Genomic DNA, 27789 nt, shown 5'->3' on the forward strand with positions numbered 1-27789 from the left:
TCAGAGACCATACCATAGTCTAATGTTCAGGGGACACGCGTTTTGAAGCAGGTTGCATCCATTGAATGTTCCTGGCAGGCGACAGCTGCTGACAATATGCAGTGCTCAAACAGTGGATAGATGAGCGCTGAGCGTAAGCAGAGATCGCCGGACAGAGGGGACAGCTGTCGGTTGGCTGTCGAATCCGGACGCCGTGGTTGTCATAACTCCTACGCTGTACTGAAAATTAGGGTAGGCAAAACACACGAATACAATACAGAGTCACGAGGATAAGAACGACATCAAGATCTCCAGTAGAGGTCGGAGAAATGAAGTCCATACGTAGAAGTCATGCCAAACTTCCCTGTCTGATCTTCTCCGGAGCAGTAAACAGGGTAGTTCCTCTACTTTCTTACTTCCCTAGGCGCATCTCGGCAGAGGCAAATTTATCCAGCGCCCGCCTAAACTCTATCTCTTCCAGCGGCGAACATGGGCCGTTGCCAGGTATTCCTGGTAACAGGTGAGCGACGTCTGTACAAAAGTGTCCATCGAAGCTGCAAAGTGGTTTAACTGGGCGAAAAGTAAGGTAGATGAGACATTCTTACTAGAATTCAGTAAGTCTCATTTGCCATGGCGGGAAACCGTGCAATTCCATTGGAAATAAATGGAGTCTACCTGGAGTAATGTAATGAACGATCGCGAGATCTGGAGATGGGAAGCCGTCATCGCCTGCAAGTTCAAGGTTTTGTTCAGGCTGGGAACAGGTATACATCACCGTATGCAAACCTTCTAATAGTGATACTAGAAGTTGCTGCATTGCCCCAGGATTTTCGTCGTACGTAGAAAGCTGCGGAGAGACACGCCGACGCTGCGAATGCAAGATGGCACTCGCAGCTCTAGATATTGTAGGCTTCCCCGACTGTCGGGACACGATGTGCAACGTCAAAGGCTTTGTATCGGAATTACTGCCTGAGGTAATGTCATCATCATCGAACAACAAGGAAATAAAGGAGATTTACGTGTCAGACGACGACGTTTCACTGCTGGTCTGCCGACATGGGACTTTTTCTTCCCGATCCCTGCAAATTCCAGCGTCATGACATTAAGTCTGGGACGAATAATATTAGCATCTGGGGAATTCGATCTTGAATCCGAGTCGTCGGAGGAGGGAGGCGTAAGGGGGAACTCTATGTCAGACTCCACCGCAATGTCGGGGAAGTCAAAATGTCCGGACAGTCGTTCTCGGATACTCGACGCTGACGACGAAAGAGTCCCTGGAGAAATCGACAAGTTCATGAGCAGTTCGACGCAACCGCGCGTAACATACCATCATAATCGTACATGGTGAGTCTAGGAATTCCAACAACGCGACACCAAGAAGCGACTCTCTCCACACTTTCTATGGATATTGACTCCGTCGCCTTAACATCGCTCGCAAGGTCTGCTGCTAGAAGTACTGCAAGGTGCTGGGGTACCTGTTTCCGGTCGGATGCAAGAGGTCGGGGGGAGTTTCGGAAGCGATGGTAAAGGAGCGTGACTGTAGACACTAACCAGTAGACAGCATGTAGTATGATAAGGACGAAAAAAGCGAGCCAGGACAACATCTAGCTACCAGATCATCCAGAGAAGATGTGCTGGCAAAAAGGAATACTTGGCGGAATTATTATTACCGGGCGTTGCAAACGGCTCTCATTCACCGCTTTCTCGATCTCACGCATGGAGAATCACGTGATATTTAAGGTGGGATAGAGGAGCATCAGCATGGCCGCCATATTTAAATGGATGGACAGCGGATAGTAGTTGTGAGGGTACTTCAAGCCAAGGCTTCTCCTTAGAACCAAAGAACTAGACATTAATGATACAATTTCAGCCTGCGGACAAGTAGTCGAGTATAGCTTGGTCCATCAGGTCAGCCCAGGCTCCTCCTGAATGCTCCTCTTAATCTTCAGCAATATGTTTGTCTTCCAATTATCCAATTTCGTGACTTGATCGTACTCGAAAACAGCCGCCGTGAAGGCCTCGTTGTCCCCGGCTTCAAGGGCTTCGATGAGAATGTTTACGAACTTCGCCTCGCGTGTGGAAGAGAAAGTAGTGTCAAGGGAGGTATATTTGATGAGGTTTCGCTTCGCCGTAACAGTGTCCTGGATAGATGATCAGAATGTAAGAATGCCTTCGTTCATGAACAAGACTGACCGCCATTGCGAGTGCGCACAGGCTTGATCTCAGCCAATATTCTTTCACGCTATATCTAGTGAGAGCAGAGCTTAACGAGCCGTCCGCTACTTGTTCATAACGAGCTATAGCTTGAGGGAATTCGTCCAGATCGGCGTGAAGGTCTGCAGCATCTTTGTAGCATGCGTTTGCAGTCCTGAACGCACGTTACAAATGAAGACATTTCATACACCCAAACACAAGCACTCACGCTGTAGCATCCTCCTGCGCGTACCATTCACCAGCGCGTTCAAAACTCTCGCATGCTTTCCGCAAGTCGTTGACTTCCTGTAGGTATATCTGGCCAATCTCCTTCTCTCTATCCGCAGCCTGGCGGAAACGACCGCCTTGAGTTAAATGGGTAATCGTGTGTGTCAACGCCTGTATCGCCACTACATACAGTAATTGAGCACCCGGAGCATACAACAGTACTTCCACTTACGATCGGGGTAACCTCTCTTGTAAGCCTTGGCGGCATTCCACCAGGCATTGGCAGCTTCATTCGTCTCCTGGCACTTCTCCCTACACTCCGCTTCCCTCGAGTGGGCATCCCCCGCTTCTTTGAAGAGTTTGTCTATCTTGAATGCATTGGCAGCCTGCTGGAAGAGATCGCCGGCTTCCTCGAACTTAGTAGACGAAGAGGAGAACCACCCGGTGGAAGAGTTGGCTTTCTTATCCGCCTTCTCTAGCAGCGTCTGAGCTGGTGATTTGGACGGCATGATCAGAGGATGGTTTGTCGAGAGGCGTGCGGATGATGAAACTCCGTCACTCAGAGTGGCAGTACACGGTGCACGTGCATGAGGCGGTTCCATGATGCGGAGAACCACTTCAAGTTCGCCGCTACTCATCCCGCGACTTTATCGCACGCGATCTGCTCATTATTACTACTCTACGCTACGAGGATGGCTGCCTTACCTGTAGATCTCATTAGAAGATTCTCCGATCAGCATCCAAAGCCCTCCAGTATTCACTTCCAATATGGCACAGCGGGTTTCAGGACGTTGTACGTGCAGCAAATATGGAGCGTTGTTGATACTATTCACGAACGATATCCATGCAGAGGTAGCACACTTGATTCTGTCATGTTCAGAGTCGGTATCCTCGCCAGCTTGCGAAGCAAGAAGCTAGACGGCAGGACGATCGGTGTTATGGTCACCGCCTCACACAACCCCGAACTGGTATGCATGCCTTTGTATATTTGTCCAGGCATCCGAATGAACCTGAATAAGATTCTTGCAGGATAATGGTGTCAAACTTGTCGATCCCCGCGGCGAAATGCTGGAATCCGCTTGGGAGGTTCACGCTACAGCTCTGGCAAATGCGTCCACGACGGATGCCTTCATTGCAACGCTCGAAACACTCACAAAAACGCTGAAGATAGACTTGTTAAAACCTGCAAGGGTCGTATACGCTAGAGACACACGCCCATCTGGCATCACCCTGGTCTCTGCCCTCGAGGATGGATTCAAAGCTATTGGTGCCGAAACGCGCAATGCCGAAGTGACGACGACCCCGGTCCTTCATTATCTAGTCAAAGCCATCAACACGAAGCATACCAAGGACGCGTACGGTGATGACACAGAGGAAGGCTACCTTGAGAAGCTAAGCATTGCCTTCAAAAAGCTTGTTGTGAGACACAAAGTCAACTTCCTGGTCGTCACTGCGCGTGTCTGATGCTGTTGGTGGATAGGCAGGCAAACCGGCACCCCCACCGTTAATTGTAGACTGTGCCAATGGCGTGGGTGCCCACGTAGCCAGCAAGTTATCATCGCGTCTGGGAAATACTTTACCTCTTACCTTGCATAATACGGCAACAAGCGCGCTCGGTGCGCTCAATAACGCTTGCGGTGCAGATTTTGTGAAGACATCGCAGAAGTTGCCGCCATCGCTAGCGTCTCATCTTAAAGCTGGTCAGCGTGGGTGCAGTCTTGACGGTGACGCCGACCGCCTCATGTACTTCTACTTGGACGACCGAGGCCAATTCCACATGCTAGATGGCGACAAGATAGCCGCTCTTGTGGCTGCTTTCATAGTAGAACTCGTGAAATCTGCTGGTCTTGAGGATGAAATTAAGGTTGGCATTGTGCAGACCGCGTACGCCAATGGCGGTTCTACCAAATATTTGTCGGAGGTAAGCCGAAGTTACTACTGATGCCTATCCCATTTTGATAGCTGAGACTCCTTCGTCCAGCGTCTTCCAGTCAAGTGTGTACCGACTGGAGTGAAGCATCTTCATCATGCTGCAGAGAAATACGACGTGGGTGTCTATTTCGAAGCCAACGGGCACGGAACCGTTCTATTTTCACCGGAAAGTCAAGAGAAACTTTACAACCATCAACCATCAACTCCTGCGCAGTCAACTGCTCTCGGTCATATCGTAAATCTGACGCGGCTCATCAACCAAACCGTTGGTGACGCTCTGTCCGACATGCTCCTGGTCGAGGTGGTCCTCATTCACAAATCCTACAGTGGTATAGAGTGGGACTCCTTGTACGTCGATCTCCCCAACAGACTGGTCAAGGTTGTGGTGGCAAATCGGACCATCTTCAAAACGGAGGATGCCGAACGTCGTTTAGTCAGTCCCCCGGGTATCCAGGGAAAGATAGATGAGCTGGTCCGCAGGTACGAAGCTGGTCGGGCGTTCGTCAGACCGAGTGGAACGGAAGACGTTGTGAGAGTGTACGCCGAGGCTATGATTAGGGCGCAAGCTGATGGTGAGCCTGTGTAAGTGCTGGTGATCGACCCGTTTGACTCTGCTTTTCAGAACTTGCGTTCCGTATTGCGGGCCTCGTCTACGATGAGACTGGTGGAGATCCGACTCGCCGTCCGGTTGAATTTCTGTAGAGGAAAGCCGATGAAGGACCATACCGAATGTAAATGTACCTGCCGTACTGATTCAAGGAGGAGATTCCAGGCAAAGAATATGTATCGTGGACATGGCAAGCAACGAATCTTATGTATACCAGTGACTGTATACCAAACGTCGAATTTTGTTCCGTCATTATCTTAAGCCTGTTCGTGTGCAGAGTGCAACGACGTTGCGCATGGTGACCGAATCACGACTGAATGACATAGCCGTGACAGTAGTTGAGTAGCGTCAAACCGCTCTGTATATATACACCCACCTCTTCGCTTACCTCCAAATCTCTGCCATCCTGTAGTTCTCGAAATCCCCTGCTGTACCTGCCATCGCGTATGTGTCGGTTCGTGATATACAAGGGAACCTCACCCGTGCAGCTCTCCCATCTTCTAACGCGACCTTGTCACTCAATCATCAACCAAGCTTTCGATTCAAGGTTACGTTTAGATAATAGAAGACCTATTAATGGAGACGGCTTTGGCGTTGGTGAGTTTCTTAACTCCGCCAGTGTCGTATGCACATCTGACGCACACCGTGCTAGGGTGGTATGACTCGACTTACGACGAAGAGCTGGGCAGTCAGCCATGCATCTTCACGTCTGTCACACCTGTGAGGCCTGTGCATAATCTTTAATTCCCAGTATCTGATTGGAATGAACAGGCGTGGAATAATGTAAATCTGGTCCGGTTGGCAGAGAAGATCAAGTCTCCTCTGGTCTTGTGAGCATACTGACGCTGATCAAGCTGCGCGAGGGATTTACAATGATGCAGTGCACACGTCCGTGCTACGACAGCTGGGTCTCTGAGCCTAGACAATTGCCACCCATGGTCGTTCGGGAAACTCATGGTATGCCTGTAAGGCTGTTATCTACGATATGGCCGTAACAAATCTGCTTGAGCAGTTTATGCACAACGGCGGCATTGCTGAATTCCCGAGGATCAAGAGGAAGCTCCAAACTAGCGTTTCAGACGAGTTGTTCAACATGGTCACTGGGAACACGGGTAAGTAGCTTCTACATGTCGTCTATTTCGTGGACTGAAGCTTGTGACAGACTCCCAATGGGCGTTTGCTCTTTTCTTGTCAAAGGTTTATTCATCGAGCTGCTATCGGTTATTTCTTGGCTGATGAAACCGTAGCTGCCCGATCCACACGCGACGTCCTTTACTCCAGAGACGTTACGATGTGCTATGTTTGAGACTATCAGTCACATTAATGTCTTGACAGAGGAGGCTGGCATTACCGAGGTCTGCATCACTTTTCATATCACCTTGACTTTGTGTTGATTGGAACTTTTGAAACCGTTTGGCAGCCGAGCTTGTTGAATTTTTGTGTAACCGATGGAGAGAGTGTAATAGCGACACGCTATATATCCTCACGCCGCGAGGAAGCCGCTTCCCTGGTGCGTGTGCCTGAACTCAGAGCAAGTTCCGACTGATCGAACTTTAAATACCATAGTGGTTTTCATCTGGAACCACCTTCAGTGAATATGCCGAAGGTGGTCACTACAGAATGTCAAAGACGGACAAGCGGGAGAACATTATCATGGTATTGAACTTAGTTTCAGAACATTGGGCCTCACTTATGCATCGTTTCAGGTCGCTAGTGAACCGCTCACGTTCGAGAAAGGTACGCCATCATTGGTCACAGACCATCACTTTCCTGACTTGTTCCGAATAGCGGATTGGATGGAAATCAGGACGAACCACATGGTGGTAATCACACCTAAGATGAATATCCTCCAGTTCCCCATTGTCGACAAGTACTACGTACCACCGTCGGACCCTGCTGCAGGTAGCCGAGGGACTGAGTTTGCCGCTGCTAAGGGCTTGCTCAGTCCTCGACGAGAACACATCCACAGGTCTTTGGAGGCTACAGAGAGCAGTTTTCCCGTCCTTGTCATTTAGTTTGATCCCTCTCTTTTTTATCCCTTGTCCTCACTCTGTGGCTGTTAGCTATGCATGTTGCTATGTGTCTATATGTAGAATGTTGTAGTTGGCGCATGGGCGCTATATACAAAGAGCGTTTGGTATACACGTGGCTGCACTCGTGACTCCTCAGGCCTCAAGGCGCACCCTACCACTATAAGGAGACCCCACACAGCGAGACTGGCACGCTTGGCGCGACAATGCTGGCACACGACTCCCGTCAACGAGTGCGCCTCGTGGCAAGATTTGTCTGTCTTTGACACAGCTCCGCAGAATCAAAGCAGACATGAACAACCGGTTGTTGTGGAGAGTAGTGTCCAGTACGGCAAGGTAGGCACGTTCGTCCTTCCGCTGGCAAAGCTCTGCTAGAGACAATTCCTCTCAGGCTGTCCACCGTATTGCAGATTCTCATATTCCTGCCTCTCACTCTTTCAACTCTGTCCACTTCTGCTTTCCTGCTTTTGTCGTTGCTTCTCTTCATCCACTCACTGATTCATGGAACACTGGTTTTATTCTGGGGCTCACCAGCATTGTCCGTCCTGCAGGTGCCCATGCACCCCTTCCTGCTCCTTGTTTGCTTTAACGCGTTTGCGCAATCTGTGCATCCTTACCTGTTAACCGCGGCGACCTTTTGGGGACGACTACTGAAGTGGTCTAGTCCGGGGTTTGTCGTCATGGAGGGCTTGTCGAGTCTGTTGATCGTGCAAAAACTTGGTCAGATCGGGAGAGAGCTCGTCACTGAGGGTGACGGCTACCAGTTTGGTCTCCTTGTTGCAGCAGCCGCGGCCTATGTGATCTCCGCATGGTGGATAGTCATCGTAAGTTTTGCTCGTGTATGCGCATTTTGATAGTTCACAATTTCGGCAGGCATTTCCTGCAGCAGCTTTATCACCTCTGTCGTCCACGTTGCTGGGCGTAGCCTTGACGACCCTCATTTTCCTTACGCTCATTGGATTCGTTATGCGACGAACGAACATCATTGAGTCCTCTGGCGTGGCCTTATTTCTGGCCTACAACGTATGGCTATGTGGCTTTGATCAGAGATCAACATGGGATGCCGCCTCCTCATAGTAAGCGTCTCTTATACCGTACGTGAATACATGAATACAAAACTCTGCACAACAGTACCCCGCTTCTCTCGAACATCCTACCACATATGCAAACACTCTTCAACTTTCTCGCGAATACCCTTCCAAAGCCTGTCCTTGTTGCATTACTATATCGACTTCTCGTACTGCATTTTGTGTCCCAGATATTGCCTACAATTGGAGCTGACAGCTGGGAGGGAGCGTCTGGAGTAGATGAGAGATGGGATGGTCGCCCCGTAAGCGCTGTCGACCATTGTCAGTGCATCGTGCTAACGAGGATAGACAACGCGAGTGACGCACCTTCTGTTGACGTATCGTCAATCCATTTTTATTACTGTATATTCGCATCTGCTCCGTGAGTGACGATGTCTCTAATGATGCAAAAGAACGATGCTAATAGGCTGAGTTAGTACTAGATCCTTCATCGCAAATCTGGTGGCGGTGGATGAATATCTTCTTCACTCTGATGATATGGTCAATAGAGCTTCTTCTCGGCGGCGATGACGAAGGTGTCACGAAGAAGTGGAAAGTTGATTGATTCCATATTATGGACAGTGGCTTGGTCAGTATGATGCACAGTTATCATCTTTCTGTCGACGCCGATATACTAGTTTCTTAGCGCCGATGGCGACTTCAACCGCGCGAAGGTACCTTAGGCAATCCCGATCTAACTCAGGCGGCAATATTTGCCTTCCATTCCGCCTCGTCCTCCCGTTCCCCCTCATAAAACTCTCGTTTCCATATCTGAGCCTTCAACTTCACTTCCTCCAGGATGAATTCACAGGCTTGAAATGCCTCCTTGCGATGCGGCGAGGACACCGCAATGACAATGGAGGGATTTCCGACTGGTACGGTGCCTAGCCTATGGTGAACTGCGCAGCGAATGACTGGAGAACCAGAGCTCGGTTCTGGATGATGAGCGGAACGGGCATGTGCAGTATGTGCCTTGTGGATTATATCGGCGATTGTCTTGACGGCCAGTTTACTGTATGCCTGGTAGTCCAGTCGCGTCACCAGTTTCCCTTTTCCGATCACGATGTCAGACTGCATACTATGTTCTGGTAGGCGTAGGTTCTACCTTTGAACGAATTTCGAGTCGTGCCAATGAAAACTGTGGTTGCCCCCACGCCGTCGTTTGCAACGGACGCGATGATGTGTTGCACATCCAGGGCGTCGTATGTCAGAACGCATGTTCCCTCCGGAATCTCCAGAGAAGCGTTAACGGATGTGGAGGTAGATGTAGTAGTCATCTAGATAGTACTCGCGGTCGATCTTGCACGATAAGCCAAAGGTCACATATGTACACAAAAAATTGTTGGAGGTCGCTCTGCCATGGAGCGAGACGCGGTTCCGTTGTAGGGGGAATTTCACCATGTGACATCAGTACGCGGTCGATTTTCGCCAAGATGAAAATCACCGCTTTCAGCCTTCAAAGCTTCATAGTGAGTACGTGCGCTGTCACGGTTGAACATATCGCGCACTACGACAAGCGACGAGCCTTTACCTCAGCTCTCAAGTTATCTGGCCACGACTTGTAACGTCGGGCTGTCGGCCGAGTCAGACTCTCTGTCCTTATGTCATATCGCACCCTGAAGCTTCCAACGGCGGTCGCGCGGCGTGGGGTATCCTGTAGGCGTTCAAGTTCGACGTCAAGGTTATACGATATTCTACGCGCCAATGCACCCGTAGACTTGCATCCCGAAGTCGAAGATGCATTGAACAGCCGAAAACCAATTGTAGCATTAGAGACAACCATCGTTACGCATGGTATGCCACATCCAGTTAATCTGGAGACTGCGCGAACGGTCGAAGGCATCGTCCGCGAAGCTGGTGCCATTCCCGCAACGATTGGAATAATTGGCGGTCGAGTCAAGATTGGTCTCAAAGCAAGGGAACTCGAGTATTTGGCCGATGCAAAGGCTGCCATCAAGATATCCCGTCGTGACATCGGTCCCGCAATTGCCACGGGGAAAGATGGAGTTGAGTGTTCGAGACGTCGACGAAGCTTTGAACTTGCACAAAGGAGATACTGTAACTAAGCTCGGAAATTTCTTCACAGGGAACAACATGCAGTGCTACACTTATATTCGCCGCTTTAGCAGGCATCAAGGTAAGAAACATGTTGAGCGTACGGAAAGTTACTGAGGAAATATGAAGGTCTTCGCTACTGGAGGGTAAGTTATCGGTTGCAAAGTCCTGATATACGCCTGGTATAACCGAGACTAGGCTAGGAGGGGTCCACCGCGGTGGGGAGACCTGTGCGTAATTGGAACAATTGGCTACCATCTTTCCCTTCAAACACAGTCTGTCAAACCTACAGCAATGGATATCTCCGCGGATCTGCAAGAACTTACTCGCTGCCCCGTTGGACTTGTCTCCGCTGGAGTCAAGTCAATACTTGATATTGGACGGTCTGTATATAAAACTCTGGATTCTTTACAAATTTGACTGTTGTTCTTATAGAACTTTGGAGTACTTGGTATGACCCAGATTCCAACATTGCATGGTTCGCTTGCGAGCCCGTTATCTACGCGCAGGAAACACTAGGAGTTCCCGTGCTTTCGTATGCCAAGACAGACGACTTCCCGGCATTCTACAGCAGACGTAGCGGGTTTAAGGTATATGGGCTCCGTCGTCGATGCTAGAAATTATGATTCGTTCACTGACTTCCGTGCCAGAGCCCATGGAAGGTGGACGACCCGGCCACTGCAGCCCGAATCCTATGTAAGGGGAGTGATCTTCATAATGCATCGCCTCGCTCATGTGGGTAACATAGATACGCAACGGCAACTCGGTATGGCCAATGGGGTTGTCTATGGCGTCCCGATACCGGAAGAATATGAGGCGATCGGACAACAGCTTCAAAGTGCTGTCGAGCAGGCCTTGAAGGAGGCTGAACAAACTGGTGTGAACAAACGCGGAAAGGAAGTAACTCCATGGCTTCTGAAACGCGTCGGAGAATTGACTAAAGGAAAATCTTTGGCCAATAGTAGGTATCCTGAATTCCCACTTGATCCGTTTATTAACAGTTGAGCAGACATAGCTCTCATCAAGAATACAGCACTCATAGGTGAGTAGCGCTTGTACTGTTTTCTCCGGTCTTCTAGATCTCGAGTATATTTTCACAGGTAGTCAAATTGCTATAGCATATGCAGACATGACACGCAAAGACCGAGAAGATAGCCGTCATCTTGTCGTCAGTATCATGCGTTTGCGATGGTTTTGCAGCTCCTAAACATTGTATCATCATCCAGTCGCCTGCATGGACAAAGAACGCAGCTTCTGTCAGGGGGGAGGTTGCCCAGCCCGTGGAAGACGTACCTCTGGCAAGCGCTCCCCTCGCACCTTGATCCCATGGTCGCTTATATGTTACGTTATAGGCTCGGGCCAAGCTGATCGTCGTTGGCTCTACCGCCGTCGATGTAACTGCAAAAGCTAACCCTACCAGTGATGGTTCGACCGCTTTGCACACGACTACCCCAGGGACGGTGGCGGTCACTCTAGGTGGAGTGGGGCGCAACGTCGCAGAAGCGGCTCACCGTATATTGGCATCGCAGTCTGAGGAATTATCGTCAGCTACCGCCCTCATTTCTCCCATCGGCAATGATTCGTTTGGCCGTTTACTTGTCGATGAGTTTCATAAATCGGGAATGCGGACGGATGGACTTCTGCAGGTAGACGACGCGCGGTCAGCTGTGTGCAATATGGTGGTAGACACCGATGGGTCCCTTGTTGGTGGAGTAGCTGACATGGACATCATCAACTCTCTAGATACACAGAAGGTACGATGCAATGCTAGGGCCTTGCGAGCATGATTTAACGTCCCTTGCAGGTGATACAGACACTTGAAGAGCATCGCCCGTCTCTGGTTGCGGTGGATGGTAACCTGACTTCCGAAGCTCTCAAGTCCTTGATTGATTATTGCCATCAACAGCAAATGCCAGGCAAGTCTATCAACTCCAAATATTGAGTGGATTCTTAACTTCAATGCTAGTGTTCTTGTCAGTGAACTCTATGTCCATAGATGATCCTCACCTGAGCCATGCTCTTGATTAACAGTGAACCCACGTCCGTCCCAAAATCTACTGCTGTTTTCCCTGCCATTGCTGGTCTTTTGGATCGTACAAACCGGCCTCCAATAACGTTCGCCGCACCGAATCTGCATGAACTGAAGCACATGTACCAGGAGGCGAGTAGTGGGACGTGGGAACTGACCGCTCATAAGCAATGGTGGACCGCCATTGACGACATGGCACTAGGGTCAGAGTTCCGTATGAGCCTGGAGCAGCTAGCGAGACGTAATGCCTGCGATGAAGACTCCAGCAAGGGTACCCTATCATTCCTCGTCGCCAATGGGATCGCGCAAATGGCCATTCAGCTTCTCCCGTTCATTCACCATCTAGTGGTCAAATGTGGAGAGCGTGGCGTCATCACTGTCTTCCGCGTCAGTGGAACATCCGCGCGAAGTTCAAGCTGGTCCCAGCACCAGACTAAAGTGCAGAGCCGGTGTGTGGTCGCTCAAGGCAAATCGGGGAGCCGTACGATCGTCAAGCACTACCCCGCCATGCGGCTGCCGAAGGAAAAGATCGTCAATGTAACGGGGGCAGGCGATTCACTCGTTGGCTCCATCTTGGCCTCACTTTTGCGTACGCCAACGGCATTCGATACCTCCGAAACACTGGACACCATGATTGCAGAGGCACAGCGAGCAGCAGTACTTACACTACAGAGTCCACTAGCAGTGTCACCCAAATTGTCTGTTACAAATGTTGACCAGTGAAGTAATAACCTTCACGCACTCTACGATGTGGTTTCAGCCATCTGTGGCAGCGGCCCTACCCGAACGTGTTCTCTTGCTTTTCTCATCCTCTCCTTGGCGATGGATTGGGCTACTTTCTGGTTAGCCTTTGCTTTCTTCTCGTAACGAGCCTAGCACGGTGAAAAATTGATTGAGACGATTGTTACCGCGACGAAAAGTCATACCTGGGCGCCATGTTTTAACCGAATAATGACATTGGCAGCCTCCCCCTTCGTCAGTCTCGCGAGTCTTTGTTCAATGCTGTCTGGCTCATTCCCATCTCCGATAACGATATCCTTCCGACTCTTCCATCGCTTGCCGATGAACTTCTTCTGATTGTCTGTGGCGGGCTCCCTCCTCCATCTTGCGGAACGGAGAAGCCTAGACATCAGCGTTGTTAACGTTTGACTTCCAGCAATATACCAGAGCCTGTCTATCATACCCCATAGCGAGAGATCCCTGCACCGCTTTTGTTTTTGCGTATGTGTCACAACCACGAAGCGCTTCGACCAACGATGTCGCCGTCAGGATCTTCCTGCTTCTTTGGAAAGGTGAGATCTTCAGCGTGAAAGCAGTGCCCATTGGAAGGGTCGGAGGTGTGTAGTGAGCCTGAAACAGAATTTCGTTCTCTGCAGGCATGGCGTTAGGACCGAGATAAGGGCAGGTTGACGTATACATACCTTCGTCTCCTTCAGTCTTCTCAATGCGGATGTGTCCTTTACCGAGACATTCCAGAACATAGATGTCTTCACCACAGCCAACCCATGCATGGCTACTCAATTTGCGAATATGCGGCGCTCCATGTGATTGGTCGACGAGTGCAAATGGGTCTTCATAATCGACATAGGTGACCGACTTGGGGTCGGGGATGTCATTGGGGCTGTCAAACCTCAACGTCTCTTTGGAATCCGACATCTCACTGGGGGCTTCGACACGCTGCTCAAGAGACTCTGCGCTTTCGTCTAAGCCGAGCATGAACACCTGGAGACCCAGAGGCAAGAGCACACCTCACCATCAATAAGTTCAGAAGGATCGAGACCAAACAAGGTAGGCGTTGAGACTACACCCGGCATACGATTGGTGGAATCGACGAAGTCAATAATTCGACAGTCTTCCTTCCCTGTTTGAGGCGAAAGTCTCATCCCTCGGCCGATCTGTAACAAACCGTCAGTGCATGGGTCACATTCGCCGAGCTGTACGAACCATTTGGGCGAATATGTTGCGTGAGCGAGTTGGTCGCGCCACTATTACACAATCAATATTGGGTATGTCTGCTCCCTCCGTCAAAATAGCTGAGCATTCCTCCAGCAGTAAGCCCACAGGTTGACTTGCACAATGTTTATTACTAACCGCAATTCACTAGCACGGGGAACTTCCCACCCTTGAAAGACGCAATGAGGGCCTTGCGCTCTTCAGCTGGTGTGCCCGAGTAGACATACCGAGCATCAATACCGGCTGCTCTAAAGGCAGACGTCAAATGCCGAACGTGAGCGAGGTTCACGCAAAAGACAAGGGTCGATTTGCGCTCCGCCGCCCTATCCAACCATGTCTGCACAACAAGCTTGTTGACGACGTCTGTGTTGATCACATGCGCCAAGCTGGTAGGATTGAAGTCGCCCGTCCGAGAGTTAACAGTGACCCCACTGAGATCGATGTTAGCTTTGACAGACGTGAACCGGACATTGCAAAGCCTAAGTGAAAGTCAACCACGCCAGAGCACACCTCAGCAACGACTAAACCCACCATTGCTCCTTGATCATCTCTAAAAAATCCCGGTGGTAGACTATACACTCGAATACGGATCCAAGAGCAAGACCGTCGTGTCTGCTGAAGGTCGCCGAGAAACCTAGAATAGGGATGGAATGCCGTAGCTTGGGCGCTTCAAATGCTGGATCAGGGTTTTTCACTGATGCGTCAAAATGCGATAGAATGCGACGATAGCTGCATACACATCAGCATCTGCACAATGTGTCAAGGCAGTCGGACATACGAGGGTGCAGCTGCATGGTGAGCCTCGTCGACTATGACGGCTTTCAGAGAGGTGGGATCGAACTTGGCCAATCGTTGGGATTGCAATAATGTTTGATATGTAGCAACGGTCCTTAACTCAGACCTTGAGTATAACAGCCAGATGCTCAGGAAGTAAGGAGCTCACACGTCCGCTACACCAGAAGCCTTGTGTTTGGCTCCCTGCTCGATCTCCACACTCCAATGGGGACATAACTTCTTTGCCTGAGTAGCCGCTTGCAAAGCAAGTTCAATGCTATTTACGACTATGAGTGCACGACTTGCGCCCGGGAACCCCTGTGGAGAAGATATGCGAGATAGTAAAGATATGAATACGGTTGTTTTCCCGGAGCCGGTGGGCAGAGAAACGCCTATACGAGTTGAACCAGCCTTGAGAGCGTCGAGACAAGCGTCCAGGCAGGACTCCTGGTATGGGCGCAGAACAACCGGCTTGTCATGGGTAACGCTATACCGACGAATATTTGCACAATTAAACCGCAGGACGTGTGCAAGCCATCGCATCGATCAGAATTACAACAAAGTGTGTATCGACCGCGGCGTCCTCCGCCTATACAATTCAGACTCAGCACCAAAATTGAGGGTATCTGTCATTTGCAAATCTACGTGCACTTCATTGGCATCCGAACAAAACAACAAACCAAATGAACTACTAACAGGCTCTATTGCGGAAATGTGCACAATAAGTGAGACTAGGGGACTACTACTAATTACCACGAAAGTCGACACGCTTAGCCGGAGCCTACACATTCGCAGATTGTGAGCACAGCGGCCACATTGATAACAATCAGACCACTTACCACCAGAGTAGACCTTGCCAAAGATCACCTCCTGGAACTTGTCGTATAGCGACAAGACACCAGCACCAGCAACACCACGCAAGATATTGGCGCCAGCACCCTTGAAAAGCGACTTGGTACCCTCTTTGGCAACGATTTGCGCGCCAGCGTCGAACATGGACTTGTAGTGCACCTTTGCACCGGAAGTCATCATCATGCGACGACTAACTCCAATCGTCAAATCACACGCGAACTGCAAAACAAAGGAACACATACCGAATGGTATCCAGAGGGTAAGAAGCAAGACCGGCGCCAACAGTAACACCCCAACCAAGCATGAAGGACGCAAGGAAAGAACCTTCCAGCGCACCAATGAGGACAACAGGCTCTGAAGGACGCGTCAGCGATATAATAATGTCTCGATACACGACGTACTGAGTGAGTCGTAGACACCGAAGTAGAGACCACGGTACACGACGATGCCGACAACCGAGGGAACGAAGCCACGGTAGAGGCCGGCGATGCCATCGGAAGCGAGCGTTTTCTTGTAGACATCAACAAGACCGTTGAACTGACGAGCTCCTCCACCCTTGGCTGACTTCGCATCGTTCGCGAGACGAGTACGAGCATAATCCAGAGAGTACACGAAGAGCAGTGATGAAGCACCAGCCGCAGCACCGGAGGCGACGTTGCCAGCAAACCACTTCCAGTATCCCTCCTGCTTCTTGAAGCCGAATAATGACTTGAAGTAGTCCTCTGGGACACGTCAGGAAAACTTTCTGAAGGAAATAAAGCAGACACTGACTGAACGCGAAGTTCAAAGCCTGCGTAGGGAAGTATCGGATGACGTTGGCGGTGTTACCCCTCCACAGAGAAACCAAACCCTCGTCACGGTAAGTCCGCGAGAAGCAGTCGATGACGCCCTTGTAGGGCTCAGAAAGACGGCCTTGCTTGATCTGCACACAATCATCATCCCAAAAACGTTAGAAAGTGACACGTAACACTGACCATCTCATCTTGGTTCTGAACAAGAAGTTTGATTCGTTCGATGGGAGCAGCGCTGGTCTTTGCGACGGCCTAATATATACAAAGCGCAGTCAGACTGACGCCAGAAATGTGCAAAACAAGTGACACGTACAGCAGACACACCACCCATCATGAAATCGACTGCAATAAGTGCCAGATCAGCAGCAGAAAAAAAAAATTAATGCACACGTACTGAAGAACTCCTTAGGAGTCTTGCCCTTCTTCTGTTCGGCCATTTTGACGGGGAAACCGAGGGAGGAGGGGAAAACGAACTGAGTGGAGGGAGATGGTGGACAAGCTGAAGAAAGAAACCGATTGCGTGAGAAGGGCTAAGTACCTTTTCGGAACGTGCCGGCAACGCAATTGCCCGAATACCACCGATTCGGCCCGTGCAAGCGACCAGCAAACTCCCCCTCCGGCCAACCACCGGCTTTGAAAACTTCCCTCCAATTTTTTTTCGGACGGCGTCAACACGGCATGCATCCCTCCCGTCTGGCAATATTTGTCAGCCATGACGTCAATCTCATTACGCTCTGCATAAGTTCAACCAGGTGATATCGTAACATGTGCATTAATACCATGCAGGACAACCTAACCAGCAATAGCCTCCCATCGCTCACTCACAATCGCCAGCTGTTCGGCGACGCAGAACCTCCACCATTAATCCTCGGCATGTAAGGATTGGTTATATCGCTGTAATGCTCGTTGTGTACAGTGCCAGGTGGTCGCCGAGGAGGCAGAGCCATCGGGAGATACTGTGCTCCCCCGGTTCCAGGGTACGAAGGCTGGTAGCTAGAAGATGAAGTGGGAATAGCACCGCTGAGGGAACGCGAGGCAAGTTCTCGAGATGCTGGAAAGTGGGGGCTCTGGAGGTATGAGCTATGAGAGCTCCCGGCAGTATGAGTCGACGCGGGTACTGACGCCTCAGAACGCGATTTCTTCCAAATTTGCTCAGTCGGAGAGGGTAAGTCAATCTCCACCGTCTTCCTCTTCCTGGAGAGAGTCGTTGGCGAATCTTCGTCCTCAGAGTCCAGCGTGAGATCGATCACGTCGGTACTTTGAGACTGCGAACGTGGTGGCAGCGAGGCCTGACTGACATTGGAGCTTCCAGGGGCACCGTCGTATGATGGTGACAGCTCCCTTTTCACTCTACCCTCATCCTCGTCGTCTGAATCCAAGATGACAATCTCCGCGTTACTTGGACCGGACTTGGCCTCGCCGTTTACACCATTCGGTACGACCTTTACAGGAGTGTCGGCACGTTTCACAGCAGGCGCAGGATGGAGTGCAGCTAGGACTTTTGCAGGTGAATGAGCAGCCTTCCACTCTGCTGAACCGCATTTGTTATCGGAGGAGTGCCATTGCCCATCAGATTCCACGAGAACGTCTTCGACGCTTTCAGGCGTTTGCTTTAGAATCTCGTCAAAATAACTAGATCGGATATGGAGAGAGAATCATTGGGGTCAGTCCTTGGCGACGTAAAACAAATCTTGAAAGACCCACCCATCCACAATGAGGTCTTCAGGATTCAGCACCTTCTCACAAACTGGGCACAGCCAAGTCGTGGTCTGCTCCATGAGTGAGAACCACGACAATGCATCAAAACACTGAGAATGGACGCATAGGGACGATCGACAAGGCGTAACAATGCGCATATAGCTCAGCTGTTTGTTTTTAATTAAGAGCCATTTATGTTGACAGACACCGAGAAACTTACGGGGCACTTTAACGACATCTTCTGCTGACCCGCCACGATGTCATCATCCGTCGCGGCAGATTGAGCCACTATGTAAGGTATTTCGTGAAAAGCAACGGAGAAAAAGTAAAATCCGGCGTACTCTTCGTGACGATGTCATGGCTACTCTTGTACTTCCCCTTTTTCAGACGCTCGATCAACTGGTCCACAGTGGTGGTCTCAACGAGCATGACCACAAGGTAGTATTTCTGGTAAATTAGAGTGAGCACAACACAAACTCTATAAGGGCTGAATTTCGTACCTTGGATAGGACAGGCTGTTGACTGTTGACATACACCATTTCAATTCGATTCGATGCGCCACTGGATGTTCTCAGCGACTTTCCTAAGTCGGGGGGTGGAGCTGTTCCCGGCTTTTTCTTCATTCCCTTCAAATTTGCCGTCAAAGGGACACCGTTCACTCGAACTTCACACGTAGGCGGAAATTCGATTGGACAGGGCCCCGATGTAGTTCGAAATGCACTGGAAGGCATGTAGTACGTCGATGATGTACAATACAGACGAAGCTGATATGTGGGACTGTGCACGCGGTAAATCCTAGGTAGACGTAGAAGGAATTTAGCTCACTTCGATGAATTCAATTTCATGACAACGTCGTTGGGCATCGTGAACACGATTGACTGTTGTCGGCGATCCAAGGCACTCGTGGATTCTGATTTTGTGTCAGTTATGCCACAGGGATTTAAAGACATATACCTGGGCATTCCACAACAGACGAAACGGCTCGTTCTACTCGGAAGAACGGGGAGGGCTTGAAACGGATACCTGCAAATCCTCATCAGAAGCCGCTATAGATAAGGTATGCAAATATTTACTGGGTGTGGGTGGGTGTACAGTAGATGTCGAGGGATGAGTCGCAGTTGGAATTCGAGCTGGTGCATACGGATCGTAACGGGGTAAGCTACTAGAACTCCCCGAGACGCTGCTTTGATATCCGTGTCCCACAGAACTAGCTGCAGGATACGTCTTGTGAGGGGGTACGGAGGTCGTAAAGGAATGTTCTCCGGACATTCTGGTAGGACTGTACCTGAAAGGCGGACAAACACATGAGCACCATAGCATCAACGAAGAACCAATTTAGTTACATGAAAAGTGTTCCGACAAGAGGAAACCTACTCACATTCCTATGGTTCGTACCTGGTTTAAAATGACTCTGGCTTTGGCCCATTTGTCGATATTGTTGGTGCGCCTCCACTGATCCAGCTCTCGTGTGATCCTCTCAATGAGTTCCTGTTTCTTCCCTGACTTTGTGAGGTTCGTCTGGCATTCTTCGTTGAATCCGGTGAGTATTTGCTTGAGGCGATCCACGGTATTGAGCTTCACGTTGTGCCGTGAAGTCTGCGACACCAAACATCATAAACAGCGACAACTCTAGCCAACGACCTCAGACTCACCTCAAAATCATCCCAAGAGGTCGCCATCGAGATGCAAAAGGCGACGCCAATAAGTTGAGAGGACAAGCAGCAGTCAGAGAGCAACGGCAGGAGATTGGACAGTCAAGTCGGTGGCGCTCAAGTCCTCCAGGCTGAGGGGGCGTGGGAAAATTGTCTTTGACGAGCTCAATCACGTGGTCTTCATCTTCTCGATCTACGAATCTACGATAGTCTCGATATACACTCTTGCGCACTCGCTGAGTATACGCTCAACTACAACAGCATAGGCCACAACCGCCGCTATACCTGCAGATATGCCTGACGACTACGACAAGTTGACCAAGGAAGAAAGAGAGGTTCGTGATAAGGCCGATCGCCAGCGCGAGGCAGCAGAACAGGCTGGTGCGCCTGTTTGCACTCCTTTGCGGTGCACTTCCGGTGGTACTGAGTGATTACATCAGGGTTGCCTTACACTTGGAAGCAGGAACTAGGGGAAGTCGACATTGTTGTCCCAGTACCTAAGGGAACACGCGGAAGAGATCTCAGTGTCGTAATCCAGAAGAAGAAATTGAGTGTCGGGCTGAAGGGGAAAGACAAGATCATGGAAGGCGAGCTGTGTAAGGACATTAAGGTGGAGGAGAGTACTTGGATGGTGGGTAAGTAACTCTAATGAGTGTCGCCTGGATTTTCCGCTTTTTCTGACCGCTTCATCTTTCCAGAGGATCAAGAAGCGGTCTATATCCATCTCGAGAAAGTGAACAAACAGCAGTGGTGGGAGAACGTACTCACACACCATCCTAAAATCGATACGACAAAGATCCAGCCGGAAAATAGCCAGCTCAGCGACCTCGACGGAGAGACAAGGTAGGTACCGATCGGTCTTTCGTCGTGGATCCTTCTTATGTCTTTACAGGGGCATGGTCGAGAAGATGATGGTCAGATCATTTCATATGGCCACTTACCATCTACTGACGTACTTGTGGTGTAGTTTGATAATCAGCAGAAGGTATGCTATGGTCTTTTGTACTCTCAACCGCACCTGACATGTCATGGCTATAGCAAATGGGCAAGCCTACATCCGACGAGATTAAGAAGATGGAGGTTAGTGGCTATAAATAATAGTAACGGTTCCAAAACAGACATTCACATCTGATCCCAGACTCTCAAGAAATTCCAGGAAGCCCATCCAGAACTCGATTTCTCTAACGCTAAGATCTCATGAGGATTTGGACGTCAGAGTTGTTCTTAGGGCCCGGACTCCACCAGCTTGGATATGATGTTACACTCAATTTTTGTAATAACTACTATGTATCAATCGCACAGGTCGTCTTCGTATCCTTTCCAGCATCTCGTCATGTTATCGATGTCTACTCTTGGATACAAGCACAATACACATCAAATCCTTCTTCGCTTGCCAACTCCTGCATGCTCTGCTACTGCGCTCTTCCTCTTCACACTGTCTACCAAGCCCTTCAGGTTGTTCTGCTCCACCGAAGCCCGTGGTTCCACAACAGCTCGTTTGCTCGCACCAGCTGCTTTCTTGCCCTGCCTCTTATGACGTTCTTCCAGAAGTGCAGACATACTCTCCGTCTTCTTGAAACTGAAACGTGAAAGTGAATTACGAAAACAGCTACGAGCCGACTGAAGGTCACGTACTGAGGATTGCTAGGGTCGATCGCAAAGGCATAATCTTCGTGGACAGCCTTGAAACGTTCGTCCTTGACGTCGATTGTGAAGTCCTCCTGCAGCTCGTTTTCATATTCGGCATCCGTCTTCTTGCGTTTCTTCCTACCCTTAGCCTTTTCTGCTTTAATTACTGCCTTCATGTCGAAATGTTTGGGCTCGCCGTCGGGATTGCCCGAGGAAGCAAGAAGAGCAAGCTCCCCGGCAGTCGACACATGTCGGCTTGGCTCCTTCAGATGACTGGCTATGATCACGTTCGGGGATTTCCCCCGCTTCCCTTTCGCCTTGTGCACATCCGGCTCTGTATCGTCATCCTCGTCAACCGACTCATCGTCGCTTTCCCCGGCGAAGAAGTCGTCCTCCACACGCGGTTTCTCATCCGCATGATCATCGGCTCCCTTCTTCGCCATCTCTTCCTTGCGCTTCTTCTTCTTCTCCTTCATCTTACGCTTGTACTTCTCAAGCGTAGTCTCCTCCTGGTCATCATTTGCTGTGCTGAGTCCAGGTGTGAACGTGATCTCCATGTCGACCTCACGATCATCCTCCCCACGACCCGTGTTCCATCCTTCGGGCATATCCACGTCGCTCCCCAGCAGAAGTGAGCGGAGCTTGTCTCGATTGATAGGCCCTTTCTCTCCGCGTTTCTGAATAATAGTATTGGCCTCATCCTCCGATCCGGACGTGGACGAGGCTATATAGGCCTTGAAATCATTGTCGTCAATCTCTCTGCGCGATAGAATTCGCCGCGTCAGTTGTATCCGCTCCGGGTCGTCCTCATCCCATGTCAACTTGACTTTTGAATGCCTAAGAGCCTGAATGGTTCTGGTGAGAGAATGCTATGTAGACAATGTACATTTCACGTACATCTGTCACGAACTCTAAACCTTTGTAAGGGACGTTCAAATCGTCAGTAGCTTCATCTCTGGTACTAATTGTCAGAAGAAAGATCACAGTCAAACGCGTGGGCTGTACCTGGGTTCATCGTCGAAAGTCATGTTATCGGGCACAAAACTGAGATCGAACACGTTCGCAGAACGCTCGAGCTCTGACCCTTCCAACTCGGTGTAGATATGGGAGGCAGCCTCCACGGTGTCACATTCCAAAACTGCGTAGTAATACCTATGTTCAGGTTTCATAAACTGGGATTGCCACACCGACGCAGATACTGTGAACGCACCTTAACCTCTCTAGCTGATATTTTCTGAGCATATCCTCATCGTAATCCTCGCCATCACCCGTCTCATAGATAGTACGCTCGTTAATTTCTTCAGCGTCAAGTTCCCTGTTCTTCTTGAAGACCTCGGGGGGAGGACCCTCCTTCTCCTCCTTAGCCATGCGTTCCTTGCCGAACTGGCTGGGATATACTCGAACACTCAAGACTTTGCCACGCACAACCTGAGTCACAGTATGCCTTTGCTTTCCTTTGACAATGAAGGTGGAGGTGGACGAAGAGGCCACAGCAGATGCATTTGGCGACACGAGCGACGCAAAAATGCGATAGAGATGAGTTGCGCGAACGCAGTCCCAATCCAAGTTCACGACTGCAAGTCGCCGAGTGCGGGGAACTTGAACCTCTTCCTGCTCTGGATTCGCTTTCGCGTAGGCAGCAGCCTGAGCATCCAACTCAGCGTAACTGTTTTCATCCAGGTCAATTTCTTGTTCTTCATCCGGAACAGCAATGGGCTTCGAGATGTCGCGTCCCAGGGTAACGACGCCTTCTATGTCGCTTTCGTCATCTCCCACTGTGTTTTCAGGTCCATCTGCCTCCTCATCAGATGATTCCAAGAGTACCGCTCCGCGAGCATAATCTGGACCAGCGTTCGCTTCCGGTTCAGCGGGCTTGTCGTCTTGCTCTATGCGGTAGAATCGGCGCAAGTCATCCTGCTCTTGTGTATCCGCCAGTGGTTTTCCATACTTGTCCACGCGCCCTATGTTTAGACATCACTGAATGGGTCGTGCAATTCATGCGCACTACAGTGCGCACCTTTGCCCTTCTTCCGCTTCTTGCTGCCGACTTCGAGCACACTCTTGAAGCGATCGTCTACAACAACTTTTGACTGATGGTTTTTAATACGACGAAAGCGAGGGTCGGTCTTGAACCTGGCGAATCGTGGATCAGACATGGAGGGCTCACAGTAAGTATCATGCGGGTTGCCTTACTGGGAAATTTCTCTACCAGGATATGGATCTGAGATCCATGCACTAGCGTGTTTCCATCGCGATCTGAAGACCTACAAGTCGGTCGGGTCACTCTCTGCCTTCTTTCCCACTTTCCCATCTCTCGCCACCTTCGTGAGTCGCTATTTTCTCCGTCTCAGCACGAAAGCAAGCTGATTTTCTGTAGCTTTCTTGCTTTCATTTTCGTTCATCTCCGCGCTAGGCCGCAGGACGACCATTGAACCAACGGTTGAACCGATTGCCTCTCTCGCAGCATCTTCACTGGAATCCCTTTCTTCCCCCACATATCCATATCATCATGTTCGCGCTGAAAACCATTTTACTTGCGTTGGTCTTCTCTTTCGCGGCCCACGTCATCGCGTATCCTATGCCTATGCCTCTACGCGTGAGTCCAGTGTTTTCTCTGCACACAATATCGCTTCGCGTGCTCAGTTATGTCATACAGCGCACGCTCGCTAACCGCCTTGCCCCGATGGAGGTTATTCCCGCTTACATCAAACGTGCCGACGTCAACACGAACATTATCCCTGCCGAAGTTCCTACCATGGCGCCACAAGGTGTCATCGAGGAATACAGCAACCAGAAGCGTGCGGACTTCCATGTGACGAGAGATGACATCTCTGCTCGCATCGCCATTAAGCATTCTCTTCACGAGCGCGCTGACCTCAACGTTATCCCTGCCGAAGTCCCCACGATGGCTCCTGCGAGTGTACTCGAGGAATACCACAACAAGCGCCAAATTTTGAACACCATTCCGGCTGAGGTACCTACGATGTCCCCTACAGGTGTGTTGGAGGAGTTCTTCAATGGGCCTGCGTAAAGGATGGAAGTATGCGGCGTACGTCCTTTTTTGCGCGACCCTTAGATGGGGCTAATCTTGGATATGCTGTTCAGGAACCTTCATACAGGAGCAGCCTACGAGTAGATTTTGGCGCCTTGTTTCCTCGACGGAGCTGTCTGATGCGTTGGTGGGCTTTCCCAAGCGATTACTGCGCGCGAAATTCCTTTCCTTACCTTGCTAGCGAGGTATTTTCATTCATTACCTAGTACAACAGGAATCATCACTGGCTTGAGATCGGGATATGCATGCTTGACTTTCCGTGTGAGGCTGGAACCATAACGACATCTACGAGGTGACCGCTCATTACCTCGAAGCCCGTCGCCATATGAACATCGTTCCTTTGTCGCCAACGCCCAAAATAACTCTCCCGCCGAAGGCGACCTCGCATGTGTCGACTTCTGGGATGTCCGGTCGCGCGCGGGTGGCCCCATCGATACTAACCTCCCACCCTTCGACGCTATCAAATAGCGCGGTCAACCGCAAAGCTTCAGGCGATGCCTGAACGACTTGTGTGGTGTCGTTGCTACCACTCTGAATATCTTCTCCCTCAGTTTGCTCTTGAACGCCGTCGTCATTGAGTTGCATGCGCTGGGCAAGCTCTACTACCTCGGCATCCGGAGGAAAGGGCGGCGTGCGGCGTGCTGTGAAGTGCGTGATGTTCATGATGCGAATGGTCTTGCCAAGGGGAATAAGGAGGAGCGGGTCGTGGTCGTCATCCTGGAAGACGTGTAATTCCAGGGTGCTTCCGAGCGGTAAGAAATATGCTGAAATGATCTTGAAGGATTCTGTCGCGTTGCATCAGGGAGGTAAGAAGCGACCACACGCGCTATACGCACCGCTTCCGCGCCAGTCCTGATAACAACGTGGAGTCGTTAGATCGCCGAATCTACGCACGAGGGAAAATACTCACGCTCGCACATCCCCTCATGACCTTCTGCAAAGGTCGACCAGGAGGAAAGAACCTGTCGAATCCGAGCCAGCGCCATATTACAACTTGTGAGGCGGTCAGCTACTCGGGCAATTCCAGGAAATTAAGAAATTTCGACCGGGACGCACCTGTTCCGTTCTCATAATACACTCCGTCTGGTTTTTTCGTGCGCATGGGCGCAGGTGCACAGTGAGATATTAAAGTATCGTGGCTCAACCTCCACACAAGCTAGTCACTCCTGATTCCTGCTCGTCCTTACAAATGCACTCACCATGCAATAGACTGTACACGTGCTTTGTGAATGAACTCGGTGCTGAATAAGGGCTTGTCCTCTCTGGCTAGGAACTCTGGTTTAATCGGGGGTATACACCATATTTTCACTGCACGATCCATCTTTAAATGATTGAATATGCAGAACACAAGGGACTACGGTGATCTACTCACTCCACACGTCGCGATCAAAGGCTCAGACCGGTGGAAGGCCTGGGGATATGTTGTTTAACTTCCGCAACTGATGTTTGTGAAAACAGATGCGCACGGCACAGAACACAGCCCCGCGATGGCCGCCAGAACGGCCACCGACAAGGACAACCACACACCGACCACACCCTTCACCTTCAGGTTCTGACATCTGCAGCCCATGGGCCGGACCCGCAAGGCTAGGTAACGTCCCAGGAGGCCAATGGGGGTTATTGGGCTTTTGTAAGGCAGTGAGTGTCAAATCGTATATCCGCGTCGTGAAGTCTCTTGATGTTGTGCAGAAGAGGTATGGATGGGAAGGGTGGACGGCTATTGATGTTATCGGCTTCGAGTCGAATGAGACCAATGTACGCCAGTGTCAATGTTCAAACGCTTACACCGCCGTGCCCACGCAATTGTCCTATCACTTTCCGTGTCTTGACGCGGAGGACTAAGATGAGGCTAGAAGCCGCGAAAACGACCAGCGGATCGGCTACATCTCTCAAAGCCCAAGTAACGCAATGAACTTCCATGGACTCCTGCATGTTAGAATCTTCAGCATCGTGGTCCTTGAACGCTTTCTGAGAAATTATATTCATACGTCACATAGTCTCACACAGAAAGGTTTAGCGGCTGCAAGTTTCGGAAACACATATAGGCGGCCTCGGCTTCCTACTGCAATGGACCCAATATACTCCTGTACTGTCTCCTTCCAGTCTGATATTTGCTTTTCATCTGTCCATAGAGTAGCCAGGGAGGTATGACTCCAAGGAAATGCAGCAGTGCAGTAGAACGGGGGAGCGTCAGGGTTGTCTGACTGCCGCTATGGTGAGCTATAGGTCGCAGAGGGTACAGGAACCGCGGCGACGGACGCTTATGAGCTTTGCGAGAGTGAACGGGACATAATCTTTGGAGCCTTGATACCAAGGCAAGGCGTCGGGCACGAACTGGTCCATTATTACGGCGAGAGAGGTCCCCAGGTTACGAGCAGAACACAAGTCTGAGGTTGACTGGCAGGAAGCAGTACTTGCAAGTTGGTGGCGCAGAGGTTGGTATCGGAAAACCGCGTCCGTGATTGGCCAACAGGCGTCGTTCGCTGCCGCCGTGTCCTGCCCGTCCCGGCGCGCGACACAACTTCAGTTTCGACCCCTCGAGCCTCCTCAGACTTATACTCTGTATAGCCTGATTTTCTGCCTACACATGGCTGAAAATCCTGAGCCAGCCGTGGGCCCGCCTCCCAACGAGTACGAACCCAAGCCGACCCTCCAATACACGTCCATCATCGGGTTGCAGGCTGCCGGTGTCGGTGCCTTCGTCAGTGCAATCCAGAATGCACTAGGAACACACACGAGAGGTGCGGCGGGCTTCTTCACCAGGAGTGGAGGAACCATTGGTATCTTTGGTGAGTGCAATCAAGAATTGCGTTGCGACGCAGTATACTGATTGGTTTCGTGTCTAGGTGCCATGGGCGCGACATTCGCCTTTACCGAGGCGGCGATAGCAAATCAACGCGAGAAGGACGATGCATTGAATGGTGCGGCGGGTGCCTGCGCTGCAGGGTTTTTGGCTGGAGTCCGAGGTCTGTTATGTTCGATCAGTCTGCTGTATTCGTTCCTCACAGTTCACGCGACATAGCACGCTCATTGCCAATGGCCGTTGCTTCTTGTGCTGTAATGGGCACAGCGATGGGTGCCTTCGATTATGGAGGGAAAAGTCTACAGGGAGTGCCGGAGACACAAGAGGAGAGGCGAAGGCGATTTTTCAAGCATCCTCCGCGGTCGCCGTTTCCAGTTCCATCGACAGAATCAGAATAGATGCATGGTGATCTAGCAATATACCTGCGAAACTCTGGTGAATAATGTGCAGCCATCATGGTATTGA

The 27789-nt window shown here is 50.5% G+C and overlaps 15 protein-coding genes across 15 annotated transcripts; 7 read left to right on the top strand and 8 right to left on the bottom strand.

Moving 5' to 3' along the window:
- Positions 1 to 391: 391 nt before the first annotated feature.
- Positions 392 to 1322, bottom strand: SCP_0108790 (Dehydrodolichyl diphosphate syntase complex subunit Nus1; the record flags this gene model as incomplete). The annotated part of the gene is made up of 5 exons (XM_027753109.1): positions 392 to 533; positions 585 to 708; positions 766 to 948; positions 999 to 1253; positions 1307 to 1322. The coding sequence occupies 5 exons, from the start codon at positions 1320 to 1322 to the stop codon at positions 392 to 394; spliced, it is 720 nt and encodes a 239-aa protein (XP_027608910.1).
- A 561-nt stretch (positions 1323 to 1883) lies between these two features.
- Positions 1884 to 2909, bottom strand: SCP_0108800 (Vesicular-fusion protein; the record flags this gene model as incomplete). Its single annotated transcript, XM_027753110.1, has 4 exons — positions 1884 to 2120; positions 2173 to 2347; positions 2402 to 2582; positions 2633 to 2909. 4 exons carry the CDS (start codon positions 2907 to 2909, stop codon positions 1884 to 1886), a joined length of 870 nt encoding a protein of 289 aa, XP_027608911.1.
- A 183-nt stretch (positions 2910 to 3092) lies between these two features.
- On the top strand, positions 3093 to 5034 carry SCP_0108810 (Phosphoacetylglucosamine mutase; the record flags this gene model as incomplete). The annotated part of the gene is made up of 6 exons (XM_027753111.1): positions 3093 to 3193; positions 3251 to 3368; positions 3430 to 3819; positions 3881 to 4321; positions 4382 to 4904; positions 4955 to 5034. 6 exons carry the CDS (start codon positions 3093 to 3095, stop codon positions 5032 to 5034), a joined length of 1653 nt encoding a protein of 550 aa, XP_027608912.1.
- Positions 5035 to 5385: 351 nt separating this feature from the next.
- Positions 5386 to 6954, top strand: SCP_0108820 (Probable glutamine amidotransferase; the record flags this gene model as incomplete). The annotated part of the gene is made up of 11 exons (XM_027753112.1): positions 5386 to 5536; positions 5592 to 5659; positions 5711 to 5769; positions 5821 to 5896; positions 5952 to 6051; positions 6102 to 6136; positions 6187 to 6294; positions 6360 to 6449; positions 6506 to 6595; positions 6646 to 6676; positions 6728 to 6954. 11 exons carry the CDS (start codon positions 5386 to 5388, stop codon positions 6952 to 6954), a joined length of 1035 nt encoding a protein of 344 aa, XP_027608913.1.
- A 307-nt stretch (positions 6955 to 7261) lies between these two features.
- Positions 7262 to 8601, top strand: SCP_0108830 (predicted protein; the record flags this gene model as incomplete). Its single annotated transcript, XM_027753113.1, has 6 exons — positions 7262 to 7305; positions 7361 to 7793; positions 7843 to 8045; positions 8101 to 8299; positions 8346 to 8418; positions 8474 to 8601. The coding sequence occupies 6 exons, from the start codon at positions 7262 to 7264 to the stop codon at positions 8599 to 8601; spliced, it is 1080 nt and encodes a 359-aa protein (XP_027608914.1).
- Positions 8602 to 8735: 134 nt separating this feature from the next.
- SCP_0108840 (Molybdopterin synthase catalytic subunit) lies at positions 8736 to 9313 on the bottom strand (the record flags this gene model as incomplete). Its single annotated transcript, XM_027753114.1, has 2 exons — positions 8736 to 9085; positions 9142 to 9313. 2 exons carry the CDS (start codon positions 9311 to 9313, stop codon positions 8736 to 8738), a joined length of 522 nt encoding a protein of 173 aa, XP_027608915.1.
- A 519-nt stretch (positions 9314 to 9832) lies between these two features.
- On the top strand, positions 9833 to 12466 carry SCP_0108850 (Pseudouridine-metabolizing bifunctional protein; the record flags this gene model as incomplete). Its single annotated transcript, XM_027753115.1, has 17 exons — positions 9833 to 10042; positions 10123 to 10173; positions 10221 to 10237; positions 10290 to 10321; positions 10384 to 10474; positions 10527 to 10542; positions 10601 to 10681; positions 10742 to 10787; positions 10840 to 11052; positions 11101 to 11133; positions 11192 to 11259; positions 11318 to 11389; positions 11444 to 11845; positions 11896 to 12007; positions 12058 to 12064; positions 12123 to 12334; positions 12387 to 12466. The coding sequence occupies 17 exons, from the start codon at positions 9833 to 9835 to the stop codon at positions 12464 to 12466; spliced, it is 1743 nt and encodes a 580-aa protein (XP_027608916.1).
- Positions 12467 to 12863: 397 nt separating this feature from the next.
- SCP_0108860 (Putative ATP-dependent helicase) lies at positions 12864 to 15390 on the bottom strand (the record flags this gene model as incomplete). Its single annotated transcript, XM_027753116.1, has 10 exons — positions 12864 to 12992; positions 13047 to 13242; positions 13304 to 13490; positions 13542 to 13823; positions 13874 to 14015; positions 14065 to 14153; positions 14212 to 14552; positions 14605 to 14802; positions 14852 to 14962; positions 15017 to 15390. 10 exons carry the CDS (start codon positions 15388 to 15390, stop codon positions 12864 to 12866), a joined length of 2049 nt encoding a protein of 682 aa, XP_027608917.1.
- A 227-nt stretch (positions 15391 to 15617) lies between these two features.
- SCP_0108870 (ADP,ATP carrier protein) lies at positions 15618 to 16927 on the bottom strand (the record flags this gene model as incomplete). Its single annotated transcript, XM_027753117.1, has 8 exons — positions 15618 to 15628; positions 15687 to 15889; positions 15942 to 16053; positions 16101 to 16421; positions 16471 to 16621; positions 16674 to 16742; positions 16804 to 16832; positions 16885 to 16927. 8 exons carry the CDS (start codon positions 16925 to 16927, stop codon positions 15618 to 15620), a joined length of 939 nt encoding a protein of 312 aa, XP_027608918.1.
- Positions 16928 to 17311: 384 nt separating this feature from the next.
- Positions 17312 to 19867, bottom strand: SCP_0108880 (predicted protein; the record flags this gene model as incomplete). Its single annotated transcript, XM_027753118.1, has 10 exons — positions 17312 to 18122; positions 18195 to 18355; positions 18409 to 18476; positions 18530 to 18635; positions 18689 to 18965; positions 19014 to 19098; positions 19143 to 19211; positions 19262 to 19473; positions 19567 to 19784; positions 19841 to 19867. The coding sequence occupies 10 exons, from the start codon at positions 19865 to 19867 to the stop codon at positions 17312 to 17314; spliced, it is 2034 nt and encodes a 677-aa protein (XP_027608919.1).
- A 266-nt stretch (positions 19868 to 20133) lies between these two features.
- SCP_0108890 (Nuclear movement protein) lies at positions 20134 to 21041 on the top strand (the record flags this gene model as incomplete). The annotated part of the gene is made up of 7 exons (XM_027753119.1): positions 20134 to 20221; positions 20281 to 20475; positions 20539 to 20683; positions 20733 to 20754; positions 20808 to 20825; positions 20879 to 20920; positions 20979 to 21041. 7 exons carry the CDS (start codon positions 20134 to 20136, stop codon positions 21039 to 21041), a joined length of 573 nt encoding a protein of 190 aa, XP_027608920.1.
- Positions 21042 to 21214: 173 nt separating this feature from the next.
- Positions 21215 to 23625, bottom strand: SCP_0108900 (Pre-rRNA-processing protein; the record flags this gene model as incomplete). Its single annotated transcript, XM_027753120.1, has 6 exons — positions 21215 to 21419; positions 21476 to 22314; positions 22367 to 22424; positions 22475 to 22621; positions 22680 to 23430; positions 23487 to 23625. The coding sequence occupies 6 exons, from the start codon at positions 23623 to 23625 to the stop codon at positions 21215 to 21217; spliced, it is 2139 nt and encodes a 712-aa protein (XP_027608921.1).
- Positions 23626 to 23978: 353 nt separating this feature from the next.
- On the top strand, positions 23979 to 24500 carry SCP_0108910 (hypothetical protein; the record flags this gene model as incomplete). Its single annotated transcript, XM_027753121.1, has 2 exons — positions 23979 to 24065; positions 24126 to 24500. 2 exons carry the CDS (start codon positions 23979 to 23981, stop codon positions 24498 to 24500), a joined length of 462 nt encoding a protein of 153 aa, XP_027608922.1.
- Positions 24501 to 24824: 324 nt separating this feature from the next.
- On the bottom strand, positions 24825 to 26864 carry SCP_0108920 (WD40 repeat-like protein; the record flags this gene model as incomplete). Its single annotated transcript, XM_027753122.1, has 10 exons — positions 24825 to 25306; positions 25358 to 25373; positions 25432 to 25514; positions 25578 to 25666; positions 25721 to 25842; positions 25894 to 25932; positions 25988 to 26254; positions 26307 to 26447; positions 26510 to 26725; positions 26781 to 26864. 10 exons carry the CDS (start codon positions 26862 to 26864, stop codon positions 24825 to 24827), a joined length of 1539 nt encoding a protein of 512 aa, XP_027608923.1.
- A 244-nt stretch (positions 26865 to 27108) lies between these two features.
- Positions 27109 to 27722, top strand: SCP_0108930 (hypothetical protein; the record flags this gene model as incomplete). Its single annotated transcript, XM_027753123.1, has 3 exons — positions 27109 to 27310; positions 27368 to 27487; positions 27544 to 27722. 3 exons carry the CDS (start codon positions 27109 to 27111, stop codon positions 27720 to 27722), a joined length of 501 nt encoding a protein of 166 aa, XP_027608924.1.
- Positions 27723 to 27789: the final 67 nt, after the last annotated feature.

The sequence above is a fragment of the Sparassis crispa genome (assembly GCF_003851025.1).
Source record: "Sparassis crispa DNA, contig_000000F, whole genome shotgun sequence".
NCBI lineage: Eukaryota > Fungi > Basidiomycota > Agaricomycetes > Polyporales > Sparassidaceae > Sparassis > Sparassis crispa.